This window comes from Dromiciops gliroides, chromosome 2, assembly GCF_019393635.1.
Source record: "Dromiciops gliroides isolate mDroGli1 chromosome 2, mDroGli1.pri, whole genome shotgun sequence".
Taxonomy (NCBI): Eukaryota; Metazoa; Chordata; class Mammalia; order Microbiotheria; family Microbiotheriidae; genus Dromiciops; species Dromiciops gliroides.
The window spans coordinates 386,634,305-386,648,481 of record NC_057862.1 but is presented as its reverse complement, the minus strand read 5'-3'; the positions used below and the strand labels follow the sequence as shown (position 1 = coordinate 386,648,481).

At 40.5% G+C, this 14,177-nt stretch overlaps 1 protein-coding gene and 1 pseudogene across 1 annotated transcript in view; one reads left to right on the top strand and one right to left on the bottom strand.

The window, feature by feature from the left end:
• AK8 (adenylate kinase 8) overlaps positions 1 to 14,177 on the bottom strand; it is a 170,865-nt gene that overhangs the window by 142,531 nt on the left and 14,157 nt on the right. Inside the window, exon 4 of the mRNA XM_043987061.1 lies at positions 3,787 to 3,900. Within this exon, the coding sequence (XP_043842996.1) occupies positions 3,787 to 3,900 (114 nt within the window). The remainder of the gene's footprint in view (positions 1 to 3,786; positions 3,901 to 14,177) is intronic.
• LOC122742205 lies at positions 8,641 to 10,084 on the top strand (annotated as a pseudogene).

Genomic DNA, 14,177 nt, shown 5'->3' with positions numbered 1-14,177 from the left:
TCAGACACTTAATACTTACTAGCTGTGTGACCCTGGGCAAGTCACTTAACCCCAATTGCCTCACTAAAGAAAAAAATGTGAATCTCATTATAACAGAAAATCTATAATTCAGGTCCTGTCTTTGTTAATGTATCTGATATTACTACCTTTATGGAGTTCTAAAGTCCATATATGAGAGAAAAGCACTGACAGGAGCAGGAGAAAAATAACATTTGTGAGTACTGAAAAGGTTTTTTATTTTCTTTAGAAAAAAAAAAAAGACAGGGGGCAGCTAGGTGGTGCAGTAGATAAAGCACTGGCCCTGGAGTCAGGAGGACCTGAGTTCAAATCCAGTATCAGACACTTGACACTTAGTGGCTGTGTGACCCTGGACAAGTCACTTAACCCCCATTGCCTCGCAAAAAAAAAAAGTCCACAAGGATTCCCAGTCATCTAAAGGATTTGAGAGAACCATGTAACTAACGGCCATTTTCCTGGCAGACTACATTCTGCAGACCTACAGTCAACCACTAAGACCACAACAATTTCAGTCCTTCAGAAACTCCTTTAACTATGTGATTAATGCTGACAGACTTGCTCTTCATCTTCCCTCCCATCAGTGTTTTGGAACCAAATAACCCCAACAAGACACCCTTGAAAGTACTTGATATGATCTGAAATATGTTGATAATTAGTATAATTAAACCCAAGAGGGTTCTCTATAAATTCTGTCATCTAAGTTGAATTTTATGAACCTAATAAAATCATCTTTACAATAGAAATAAACATTTCCCCCATAAAAGCTCATTGTATTAGATAAAATTAGATATTTTTTTTGCATTTATGTTAAGCTCAAAGATGTTTTTCAGTGTCCTGGAGAAGGAATACAGTTAATACTGCAACTATACTGAGATATTGGGGTAAGATAATGGGGAATGCCAGCATTCTTTATCTCTGTCATTTATAAATGGCACCAGAAAAGCAAAGGAGACTGGAAAACAGGTGGCTGGAAACCTGCAGGTCATGCCTTAGTCACATCATCCACTTTGGCAGGTGCTGAGCCTAAAAATGCATTCTTTCCTGTTCTCTTTCCAAACAGGGCTGCAAAGCTAAGTGGAGTATCACCAGCAGGCCTGTTTTCGGTGATTTCTGTCCAAAAGGGTAAAAACAACCCAGCTGCAAGGATATCTGAGGAGTTATATCCACACTTTAGTGTGGATTAAACCTTGCCAATTTGCTTTGGATTGGGATACAGAGATATTTACAGTTACAGCTACCATTAAAGGGCTAGGATGACCCCAGATGCAAATTAATTTATCTGCAGTGATCAAAAAGATCTGGATGTACAGATGGAAGAAAACCTCTAAATAAAATCTACACTGCATAGAGCAGTGCCATAGTTTATCACTGCTTATGATCTATAGGGATAATGGAACTAATAATAATTCACATGTATATAGCACTTTAAAGATTTAAAAAGTGATTTCTTCAAAATAACCATGTAAGATAGTTAAGTAGTATAAGATAGTTATTTCTCCCACATATTTGTTACACACATGCCTTACACCTATTATGGTCTAAATTTAAGACTCCTACTCCCATGGATGTTGTATGCACTTGTGGGAAGAAGTGAACCAGAACATTTTGTATTAATTGACTTTATCATGTTATCAGAGAGTAGTAGTAGCTGCCTCTGAATCATTCTTCTTTTTTTGGTTCTTCTTCCCTCATCACATGGTTTACAGGCTGGATTTTTTTTTTAAATTTCAATTTGGGTTTGTGGGCTAGATTTTCTTTTTCATTTTCATTTGTTTATTATTTTTAAAACCTGGGACAATTTACTTTTTGTTCTTGTTCAGGTTTTCATTTGTGATTTCTTAAAATATAGAACTGAAAAAAGGCTTTAAAAAGTCTATTGTGGGGGGCAGCTAGGTGTCAAAGTGGATAAAGCACCAGCCCTGGATTCAGAAGGACCTGAGTTCAAATCCGGCCTCAGATACTTGACACTAACTAGCTGTGTGACCCTGGGCAAGTCACTTAACCCTCATTGCCCCCCCCCCCAAAGAAAAGAATGATGAACAAAATTGATAAGATAGTTATAAACATTATTATCCCCATTTCAAATATGATAAAACTGAGGGTCAGAAAATTGAAGTCCTGGGTGGCTAGGTTGCACAGTGGATAGAGCACTGGCCCTGGATTCAGGAGGACCTGAGTTCAAATCTGGCCTCAGACACTTAACACTTACTAGCTGTGTGACCCTGGGCAAGTCACTTAACCCCAATTGCCTCACAAAAAAAGAAAGAAAGAAAGAAATGAAATGAAAATTGAAGTCCTTTGCTCATGGTCCCATAGCTAGTAAGTATGAGGGCTGTTCATTTTTCTGATTTTGCTGCCTCTTGGAAGTTTCTATTCATACAATATTTAAGAGGAAATACAGCAACCAAATCCTACAGTCTAGCAGAGGTAGTTTCCTTTAAAATGAATTAATCCTTCAAAGTTAGGGTTATGTTGAGGATTTTAAGGTTTAGAGGATCCAAATCCTGCTAATTTCATTCCCTCTTTTTTTTTTTTTTTTTTGGCAGGGCAATGAGGGTTAAGTGACTTGCCCAGGGTTCACACAGCTAGTGTCAAGTGTCTGCAGCTGGATTTGAACTCAGGTCCTCCTGAATCCAGGGCCAGTGTTTTATCCACTGCGCCACCTAGCTGCCCCCTCATTTCCTCTTTAATCCATGATATAGATAATGCTAAAAGTAGGCCACAGATCTAAGGACACTTATGCAAGTCCAAGACTAGTCTTCCTGCAATGCCAAACTAGATTATAAGTTCCATGAGAGCAGAGAATGAATATTTATCTAAGCTTTGAAAGTAGAGACTTAATAAACATTTGAGAAATGTTATGATCATCCTAGCTTCCTGAAGGACATGACAGTGGAGTGTAAGCAATGATTCTAACAAGCTGAAAAGGCTTTAAATGTAAGCCAGGTGATGGATTGTGTGTGTATCTGTAGGCCAAGGACCAGACTAGGGGAAGTGCAAAGGATTCCACCTAAAGATCAGACACTAGACAATGAATCTTTGTGGTCAAAGCAGCTCCTGAAGACTCTCTTCTGGAAAGGGTTGCAATAGGCATTCATGGAAGGAGTAGAGCTTCCCTGATGAAATCTTTGAAATAAAAGCATGTAAGTGGAACTCCTCCTCAAACGGTGTCCCAACAGGGTACATTTGTTCTCATGGAATTAAATGACATAGCAGGATGCTTAGGAAGTGATATCCTTAATTATGATGTCAGAGGCAAGTGAGTAAACAAATGGCTCAGCTCTGCCACTAAGCTGTTATATAACCTGGGGTAAAAAGGCACTTAAATAATGTCTCAGGGCTTCAGTTTTACCATTTGTAAAATACAAAAATTCATCCTCACTCCCTCTCTGCACCCTGTGGAGAGTATGCAAAAGAAATGAGTAAACTTGTAAAAGAAGCAGTCTGAGACTTTGTATCCATTCAAAGCAATTCTTTTATCATTATTTATTATTTTCTTCTATCTAGCAGCTAGCATCATAGAAACCTTTCCTCAATTCCAACCAGGCTCAGGGGATGCCTGAGAATTCTCTCTTCATTTCTTTCCCAGTCATTCATCTATGATACCTTAAACATGCCTTCTTTCCATCCCCTGAAAGGAACCGTTTTCCTTCATTTGATCCAAGTGGAAATCGAGACTAGTTTGCCTATAAATTTAAGAGTTTAGCAACATTAATGCCCTATGCTACCCAGAGAAAACCTGGGGTGAGGGACATCAAAAAGTCATACCTGATTTGCTTCATAGATTTGAATTGCTGCAGCAGCTAGTACCGAAAATTCATTCCATATTAAGTTCTGCAGTGTAATGAGGGTGGCATTCAAATGTTTACAGAGCCACATAGCCTGAAGAGAGAATGGAGAAAAGGGAAACATCAGTAAAGAGAATGAATATATTTACCAAATTAAAATTCTATGATACTGTAAATTATATTAAAATGCTTATATCCTACTTTCTTTTGTAAAAAGAAAAAAAAAGTTTTTAAAATGTGCTTATTTTTACATAACCACTGTCTTAGGAGGCTTAGGTACAATTATAGTTAGAGACAGGAAGCTAGACTATATGAACTCATTAGATGTTAGAAGGGTCTTTAGAGATCATCTATTCATCTCCCTCATTTAACAGATTGGGAAACAGATGCCCAGAGAGATGAAGTGATTTGCCCAAAGTTACCCAAGTAGTGGGTAATTAGAGTTGGGATTCAAACCCAGGTCTTCAGACTCCAGACTTAACTCTCATTCACTCGACCATGCAGCCTGCTACCTCAAGGATTCTACTTATCCCTCTATCAAGTCTTGAAGTATGAACTGATTGCAAAAAAACCCCACAATAAGTATATTATAGCTTCTTGGGTCTAGTATCATGTGCATCAGCTTTCTGGATCATTCTTTTTTTTAAAGTTTTACTAATACCCAGTGGATAGAACACCGGCCCTGGATTCAGAAGGACCTGAGTTCAAATCCGGACTCAGACACTTAACACTTACTAGCTGTGTGACCCTGGGCAAGTCACAACCCCAATTGCCCCCCCCAAAAAAAGTTTTACTAATACCTTTCATTTGTATGCCATAGGGGGTTTCCCATTATATTCCCCCACTCATGTAATAAAAGAAAAATTGCGCAAAGCCATCCAAAACATACAAACAAAAGGAAAAGGAAAAAAGCAACCCAAAAAAGCTCCTGTATCTTACAGTCTTTGCATCTCTTGCCCCTGTAGTATCCCACCCGTGAACTTCATCCCCTTGTTGTCTAGGACTGAGGCTGTTTATTGCAATCACACAAGTTTTGGCTGCCTTTTAGTTCTTTTCGTTTGCTTTATTGTAGTCATTGTTTATATTATTCTCTGAGTCCAGATTAAGTGCTTCACTGTGTATTAGTTCATAAAGCATTTTCCTACTTTAAAAAAATTATAGGATGAAGTATACAGAACTCCCCAGAGATAAGGAGCAATCCTTAGCCAGCACCTCTAATTAATGATTCTGTTGATTTTGCAAGGGCAAATCCTCTGCAGTTCCCCCAAACAGATAGAATTCTCTACCAACAAGGGCACACCATCACTAATCATTGTTCTAGCTTGCTGTTTAAACTTCTCTTTGACCTCTCAAGTGCCTAGGTGGTAAATGGCTATCAACCCTCTAATTTCTCTGCAGTGGAAATCAGTGGAGATGGTACTGGTCGAAGAGCAACAGAATAGACCAGAAGCTCTCTTTCCACTGGTGCCAATTCCCAATTCTTGTCCTCATGCCTGCTCCTATTCTCTTCTCTTATAACCCTAATCTCTTTAGAATGCAACATATTTTTCATCAAAACCACTGGGTCAGAGATCATGCTTTCTAAGTGGAGCCTATTGGTCTCTTCCAAGATTTCCAGTTTAACCTATGCTATGACTAAATCCATATGCCATCTCTCTCCCTTGAAAGCATGTTACTTAAAAATTAAAAGTGCATCCTTATCTTCCTCCAATTGCAGAATACACAATTTATTTTCATTTTCCTTAGACTAGTAACCAAGCTTTTCTAAAAGTGTTATTAAGAGCCAGGGAAGCACTCAGTCTTGCTTTATTTTTTCTCTCCTTGTCAAGCTCCTTATTATTATCCATATTATTATCCATTGGGCTAATCCTATAGGGAGAATGGGGACTTCTCATCACATAGAAAGGATTCCTGATACGCTGCTAAGAGGGTCACAGTCACAGGATGACAAAGTCCTATACCTAGCAGTTAAATCTCCTAAGGTGAGTTCTCCCATTTCAACAATTAAATTCACCATGAAATCATTACAATACAAATCTGCCAACTAACACCCAATATTCTGGGCCAGGTCTAGCTCAGCCCAGTACAGTGAATCAGGTACAGGACTAGAATCCAATACAACCCTCATAGACCATAAAATGAAATGCAAATAACTTTAATTAGAATTAGTTTAAAAGGATACCATTCTTAGTTAATAATTCAGATAAATACCATTCCCCTGCCCATAATAATCAAAGCGACAAAAGCAACACTAGGTCAGAAAGGACAGTGAGAATGTCATTATACTTCCAGAGTACCAACTCCTTATAAGCTTGGTCAGGTGTCAAGGAAATCAAACCAATGCTTCAATCTCTAGTCTTCCAGAACAGCCAAGTATTATGCACAGCCTCTCCCTGCCTCCTTTTTTGTTTGTTTGTTTTGGCAAGGCAATGGGGGTTAAGTGACTTGCCCAGGGTCACACAGCTAGTAAGTGTGAAGGGTCTGAGGCCGGATTTGAACTCAGGTCCTCCTGAATCCAGGGCCAGTGCTTTATCCACTGCAACACCTAGCTGCCCACCACCCCCCCCCCCCCGCCCCACCCCCTCCGCCTCCTTAAAGAGAAACCAGCAGGGGCAGCTAGATGGCGCAGTGGATAAAGCACCGGCCCTGGATTCAGGAGTACCTGAGTTCAAATCCGGCCTCAGACCCTTCACACTTACTAGCTGTGTGACTCTAGGCAAGTCACTTAACCCCAATTGCCTCAAAAAAAAAAAAAAAAAAAAGAGAAACCAGCCCAGGTTACATAAAATAGGTGCTGCTCCTATCAAAAGGAGTTTGGGGTGGGGAGCTATGTGTCACAGCAGATGAAGCAGTGGCCCTGGATTCAGGAGGACCTGAATTCAAATCCAGCCTCAGACACTTGACATTTACTAGCTGTGTGACCCTGGACAAGTCACTTAACCCTCATTAATCCACCAAAAAAGAAAAAGAAAAAGGGAGTTTTGGGAGGCAGAGCACCAATGTGGCTTATCCTTGCTCAAAAGATGGAGGTAAATGGGAGACCACTCTCTCCCACAATCCGAATCACAGTTATAGTGGCAAATAATGATGACTATTGCAGAGATGGATATTATGAGCTCTTGGAAGTTGGTTACTTAGAGTGACCTCTATGACAGTTATTGTAGGTAGCAATAAATGGATATCCCTTTATAGTTAACACCAGACGATCCTAGATCCCAGGAGGGATGAAAGATTTCCTTCCTAATGATAGAGGCTCGATTACTTCACTACACCAACTCCCCTTACAGCAGCTCCATATGACCAGTGAAAAAGACGGATGGCACCTGGTTGCTTTGAGTTGACTACAAAGAGTTAAACAAACTTACCACATCAATTATTACAGCCATTCCTAACCTCATCACTTCGGTGAACTAGGCATCTCTAATTCACCAATCACCCACCCAACAAGACTCCAGTCAATCAATAAGCTTTTATTAAAGTGTTTACTATTTGTCAGGCACTATGTGGGGGGAAGGGGCAAAAAAATCTCCTGTTCGGAAAAAAAAGAAAAAGAACTGTGGAGTATGGATGCTGATTGAACTATGCTATTTCTTTTGTTTTTGGTGCTGTTGTTTTTCTTTTTTGAGGTTTTTCCTTTTTGCTCTGGTTCTTCTCTTATAACATGACTAATGCAGAAATATGTTTGATGTTATTTTATATATATATATATATATATATATATATATAAAACCTATATCAGATTACCTGCTGTCTGGGGGGGGAGGGAGGGAGAAAAATTTGAAATTGGAAATCTTATAAAAACAAATGTTGAAAACTATCTCTACATGTAACTGGAAAATAATAAAATACTTTTATTTTTTTTTAAAAGCTCCTGTTCTCAAAAAATTAAATTCTAATGGGGGAGAGAACATGTCAATACCTAGGTATAGATGAGATATATACAGAGTAGATGTTTGGAGGAGAGGCTTAAACAGCTGGGAAAAGGGCCTCCTGAAGGTGAGTTGAAGGAATCTAGGGATGCTAAGAGGTGGAGACAAAGAGGGAAAGTATTCCAACCAGGTGAGAAAATAACGTCAAAGGAAGCAGTCCAAAGAGAAGATAGTGTCATGTCTGGAGAGCAACACCCCAATATGGCTAGAACACAGAGTGTGCAGGTCCTCAAGTGAAAGAAGACAGAAAAGTAGGGAAGGCCAGTTTGAGAAGAGTCTCAAATGTCAAACAATGGACCCTGGAAAGTAAAAGGGCATTACCAGAGTTTATTGAGAGGCCCTACTTCCTAAGGGCATTAATGGTCACGAATGATACCATGTTCACTGGGACAGATAAGGCTACAGTGGGAGAAGGTCTAGACTGGATGGCTCATGTAAGAATGAAGGATTAGAAAGTCAACCCCGGATAGAGCACCGGCCTTGGAGTCAGGAGTACCTGAGTTCAAATCCGGCCTCAGACACTTAACACTTACTAGCTGTGTGACCCTGGGCAAGTCACTTAACCCCAATTGCCTCACTAAAAAAAAAAAAAAAGAAAAAAGAAAAAAGAAAGTCAACCCCAAGAAAATCCATGTGCCAGTCCATAATATACTATATGGGAAGAACTCAAATGATTAGACAAAGTCCAGAACACACTACTGATATTCACTTTCCTATAATTTTAAGAAATCCCGAAGCTTCTTGGATTCTTTGAGTTTTAGAGAACCTATGTTACCCACCTGGGTATACTGATAACCCCCCAAAAGTCTGCCTCTTTCAAGTGAGGTAAAAATATGGGGAGGACAAGGGTGATAGGCCCTAGCCTGCAAGGGGCAGCAGCATGGCTCCCAGAAAAATGGGCAGCGATGCAGGCAGGTACCAGCAACAGCAACAGCAGAAGTGGTAGTGTTACAGGTATCCTGAGCAGCAATATAAGCAACAGTGCAGGTAGTGGTGTAGGAAACAGTGGGGGCAATGAATCAGAGCAACAATGGCAGCAAATACAGGCTCTGACGTAGGTGTCAGTATGGCTACCTGCAGCTATGCAAGTAGGGCAAGTAGGCCCATTGTAGTCCTTCACTAACTGTAATCTTGGCACCTCTAAGGCCCCTCCACATTGCTGCCAGTACTGTAAATACTAGAATGGACTCTTGAAACAACAGCTACAAGATGATGCCACTCACTACCAGGGCTGGATGTCCCACTTCCCAGAAACAAATTGAACTCTACAGTCCAGTAATTTCTTGGATCTGGCCTCCAAAAAAACTTGCTCAACAAGGACAGGCTACCACAAGATATTTTTATGGTTAACCCTCTCTATCCCCTTCCATTTTCCATCCTCTGTGTGAAATTGTCAGCTTAAGGTCCCTCCCTTTGGAGGACTTCATAAAACTCAGGAAAATGACTTAGATCTCACAATTGGCAGGTCCCCCCCCTTCCCCTAGGATGGTTCAGATAACTCCTTAAGGAGGCTTAGGGGGGATCAAGGGTTAAAACTGAAGAGGGGCCCCTGATCCTGGGGCTCTGACTCAGCCACGGGAGGGCAGTCCAGGGGACCCTGGGCCAGGCCCACGGACTCAGCCAAGGTGGAGTTCCTGGGTGGGAAGGAGCTGGTCACAATCACCCCCATCTTCAGCTTGGAAAGGATCTACCTCATGGGAGGGGGGGGGGCGGGATCTGGGACCTTTTAATCCTGGTTTACCTGTGGAAGTACCTCTGTGGCTGGCAATTAACCTGAAACAGAGGCAGAAGTGTTAGGTGATTCCTCCCGAATGGATAGATGTTGAAAAACTGGAGGAGATGGGGGCAGCTAGGTAGTGCAGTGGATAGAGCACCGGCCCTGGAGTCAGGAGGACCTGAGTTCAAATCCTGCCTCAGACACTTAACACTTACTAGCTGTGTGACCCTGGGCAAGTCACTTAACCCCAGTTGCCTCACTAAAAAAAAAAATTGGAGGAGATACAAGATCAAGAGAGAAAAGAGGAAATGTTTACTCCAATGCCTCGTCCTTGCTACATGGAACTCACCAAATTGTTGTTAAATCATGCTTCCGATAACATCCCCAAGGCAGATGAGATCTGGACCCTGATTAAGGATATGTGGGATACTCGAATAGCTAAACTCCAGGTATCTGCAGACAGTTTTGTCAAACAGCAGGAAACACATGCCAAGCTGGATAACCTAACCTTAATGGAAGTCAACACAACTGGAGAATTCCTCACACAAGCCCTCAATCACATATACAAACTCTGCACAAACCTCCATCCTGCAGAGAGTGCTCAGTCTCAGGACTTTTGGAGGAAAATGTAGCAAGAGAGATCTCCTTAAAGTTTTGTAAAACTGAGGGTAGGCAGTGAAAAGGAGTCTAGTTTGGTCCCTTGTCCACTTTTCTGGAATGAACTTCCTAGAGTTGGTGAGTTCTCAGAATGTCAAAAGAACATGTAGATGACACTGGGCAGAGTATCTTCCTTTCCTTTACAGGAATAGAAATAACAAGTGTGTGACTGAATATCAGTCATCAGGCCTCCCTCAGTTTCAGACGATGTCGTCCAGTCCCATGTCTATCTCAAATATACCTGTTGCAAAACAACTTCTCCCTGGCAGATTCCACCCTGCCCCTCATCCCGCTCCTGCTGAAATGAATGGCAGTACAGTGTTTAGATGCTGTGAGTTCAAGATTTTTGGATTTACCCTTTTCTTACCAGCAGGATGTTTTTTTTCCTTTTCATGTATATTTTCATAAAGTACCAATGGCACAATAATGAAGGTATGATTTGGAATTCATTCTATCTACTTTGTTTCATTTTCTACTGGCCTAACATTAAGTTAGACTTAGAAAGATGGCACATCGGGTTGGTATTATTGGATTGTTACTGATGTTAATGTGTTGTGGTTTGCTTGGGTTCTTTCTAGTGAAACATGTGGACTGAATCAACCCCAGAAATGGTAGAATGGTTTGGGAGTTAGTCACCTGACTAATGTGTCAACATGGTTGGATGAGCTAGACCAACCATTTTATTATTAGATCATTTTAAAGACTAGATTGAATTGCACACAAAATAATACTTAAGTCAGTTGTTGGTCAATGAACTTGTAAAGTCGTCTGTCAAAAAAAAAACCTGAAGAGGGGTGTTTCCCATACTTTCTAAGGAGGGATGGGACTGTCTCTCCATAACAATAGTTTGAGTTTACCAGAAAAAGGGGTATCTCTTAGCCAACTTTGTGGCAATCTGAGTCACCAGATGAAGGTAATGGAGGTTACTGACGCAGTCCTGATGGAAGAAAAGGGAAGTCTCTTAGAAGAGGTTTCTTTAGAAGGTCAGGATTTGGTATCACTTCTCTGATGGCTCTCAGGGAGGGACGTGCTGGATGACAGGTTAGGCCAGGCCTTCTTAAAATTTTTCCAGTCACAACCACTTTTCACCTGAGAAATTTATTTTTCTTTCTTTTTCCATTTTTTTTTTGTTTTTGCTTGTTTTTGCAGGGCAATGAGGGTTAAGTGACTTGCCCAGGGTCACACAACTAGTAAGTGTCAAATCTCTGGGACCCGATTTGAACTCAGATCCTCCTGAATCCAGGGCTGGTGCTTTATCCACTGCACCACCTAGCTGCCCATCTTTTTTCATTTATTTAGAATTTTATTTTTCCCCCAAATTACATGTAAAAATTATTTTTAACATTGATTTTTAATTCTTTTCCTCCCAGGGCAGCTAGATATTGATTTATCAGAAGGTAATTATGTGTTTTCAGTACCTCTTCCTAAAGTGCTACCTTTGCCAGGTGTCTTATATCCCTGATGTCAAAGGTGTCCAGTAATGGTGATTAATACCCCTACAACCATTTACGAGGTGAAAGATTCCCCAGAAAATCTTTAGGACCTTGACACCAAAAGATGGAGTATATAAAAGCAGCAGCATGTATTCATATATTACCAACAGAAAGACTCAAAGGTCCCTCCCTGCTACTTGGCTAGTTTTTCCTGTAAAAAAAAAAAGTGATAAAATTGTCCTTGAGATTTATTGGTTTGAGAGAGTAAGACTCAACCACTGGCATAGCTTTCTCATCACCTATGTAATAAAACCCAGCAAACAAGCAGCTGATGTTCCTCAGGCTCAATGGGCTTCCGACTGCTAGGCTAGTCAACACACCCTTCTGATTGGGCATGCCATGGTAGTGAATGCATGACTGAGATCTGTTCCCAAGTGAACCAGTACTGTATCTTTGCTACATAATCTTTCCATCTTGATGAGAAAAATTATTTTTGTTAAAGGTTATTTGATCTACAAGTCTATTCCAGTCCCAGCCACAAACCACTAGACTGACCTGCATCAGACCTAACCCAGACTGTTAGTGATTTGAAGTGTAATAGGGGCTACCCAATGAAGGTCTAGTTTTCAGATAGAGCCAATATTCCCTGCTAATTTCAATACAATGCATGGAACTTTGGAGATCACAGTTTTCTGGCCATGAGGGACTCAGAGACTGATTTCTTTGGTCTGAAAAGGAATTTTCCAATTGGCCTCAGAGCCAGAAGGACTAATGATAGAGCCCAAACTGAATTCAACCTCAAAATTATCTATTAGCACCTATTCCTCAGCCCTTTGTTCCTCTCTGGAGACTTTCTGGTAAAGAGGAAGAACTGATATGAGCCTTCAGATAGGGGTATCAAATCCTATCTCTTATATGACCATTATGAGCCCATGAATTCATGATACCTATTTATTTTTTTTTTGGTATTTATTCCTTCCAGATCTTGGGTGAAGGAATGACTGAAGAGAAAGAATGAATCAAGTTACCACCTTTTAAGCTTTGAAAGACTGAAAGACCCATTAAAAAATCCCCCAGCGGGGGCAGCTAGGTGGTGCAGTGGATAAAGCACCAGCCCTGGATTCAGGAAGACCTGAGTTCAAATCCGGCCTCAGACACTTGACACTTACTTGTTGTGTGACCCTGGGCAAGTCACTTAACCCCCACTACCCTGCAAAACAAAACAAAACAAAAAATCCCCCAGTAACAGAAACTGATAACAATAATAGATGGGTCTAGAGAAAAGATATCTCAAAGAAAGACCTGATGCATCTACCCAACTCCTAAGACCCTGTGTCCTATAATCAAAAGAGCAGCTTTGCCACACACAGAAATGAACCTGTTAGGGCCTCCAAGAAGGAAGAAAAGAACTCCCCAAACCAGGAGATACACCTAAAGCACCTATCTTGCCTCCATATGTTTCATTCAGTATCTATGTACAAGAGAGAGAGCATGCCCCTAGCTTTTGGAAGGATATCTTAGTGACTTTTATCCTTACTGAATGTCAGTAAACATAGTCTTTTGTGAAGGCTAACTGATATCAAGTGATTAATCAATATTAGGAAACCTATTCCACATGGGGGCAATAGTAATAGAAAACCACAAACTTCTTAGTCATCAGTCACTCTCTGGGGCCCCAGTCTACTAATGTGAGTAGGAGTTAAGCGAATGAAGCCAAAAAGGGTACAACAGGGGCATTTTTCATATAATTGTTGAGAGTTTGCAATTCTTCTTTTGGAAACTGTTTATATTCTTTGGCTCCTCATTTAACTGGGGAATAACTCCTGGCCTAATAGTGTTGTGTGAATTCTCTACACATCTTGGGCATTGGCCATTATCATAAATATGGAATGAAAATTCCCCCTCCCTGACAAACACACACACACTGGATAGTTTCTCTTGTTATTCTAGCTGCATTGATTTTGTTCATGCAGAAGCTTTTTAATATAACTGAAATTGTCTTTTTAATTTTTTATGATCATCTATGAAAGGCAGCATGGAATAATAGCCATGGAGATTGACCCCAAGAGAGTCACTTAAACTCTCATTGTCCCAGGCAACTCTTTATGACAAGTTACAGATGAGTTGCTGATCTGCACCAGAGAATTTCTTCAACAAGAGTTACCTATACCAATGAAATAAAAGGCCCAGACCCTCTCCCCCCAAAATGTGCACAATACTGTGTTAGACCATTTAAAGATTAAACCCAAGCATCTTTGCTTTCAAGAGATTACATTGTACTGAGGAGAAACAATGTACAGAAAAAATATACATAATACATACAAGGTAATTTAAAGAGGTACATAGTAAGAACTGGAGAAAATGGGGAAGGTAGGAAGAGTGGGAATCAAGGTAGCTTTTTGAACTTGGAGAAACATGGTTTCTGAAAGGCAGAGATTAGGAGTAAGTGCAATTCACACATCAGTGTAAATTAGGCAAAAATGAAACAATTCTTGTCCCCAAGGAATTTACAGTTGCAAGCAGGGAGTTGAGGAAAGGAAAGAAAATACACAACAGGTCAATAAATATAGTCAGAAGACATACAAAATAAAAACAAGATAATTTGAAGAGGGAGGGCACTAGTAGCTGGGACAAT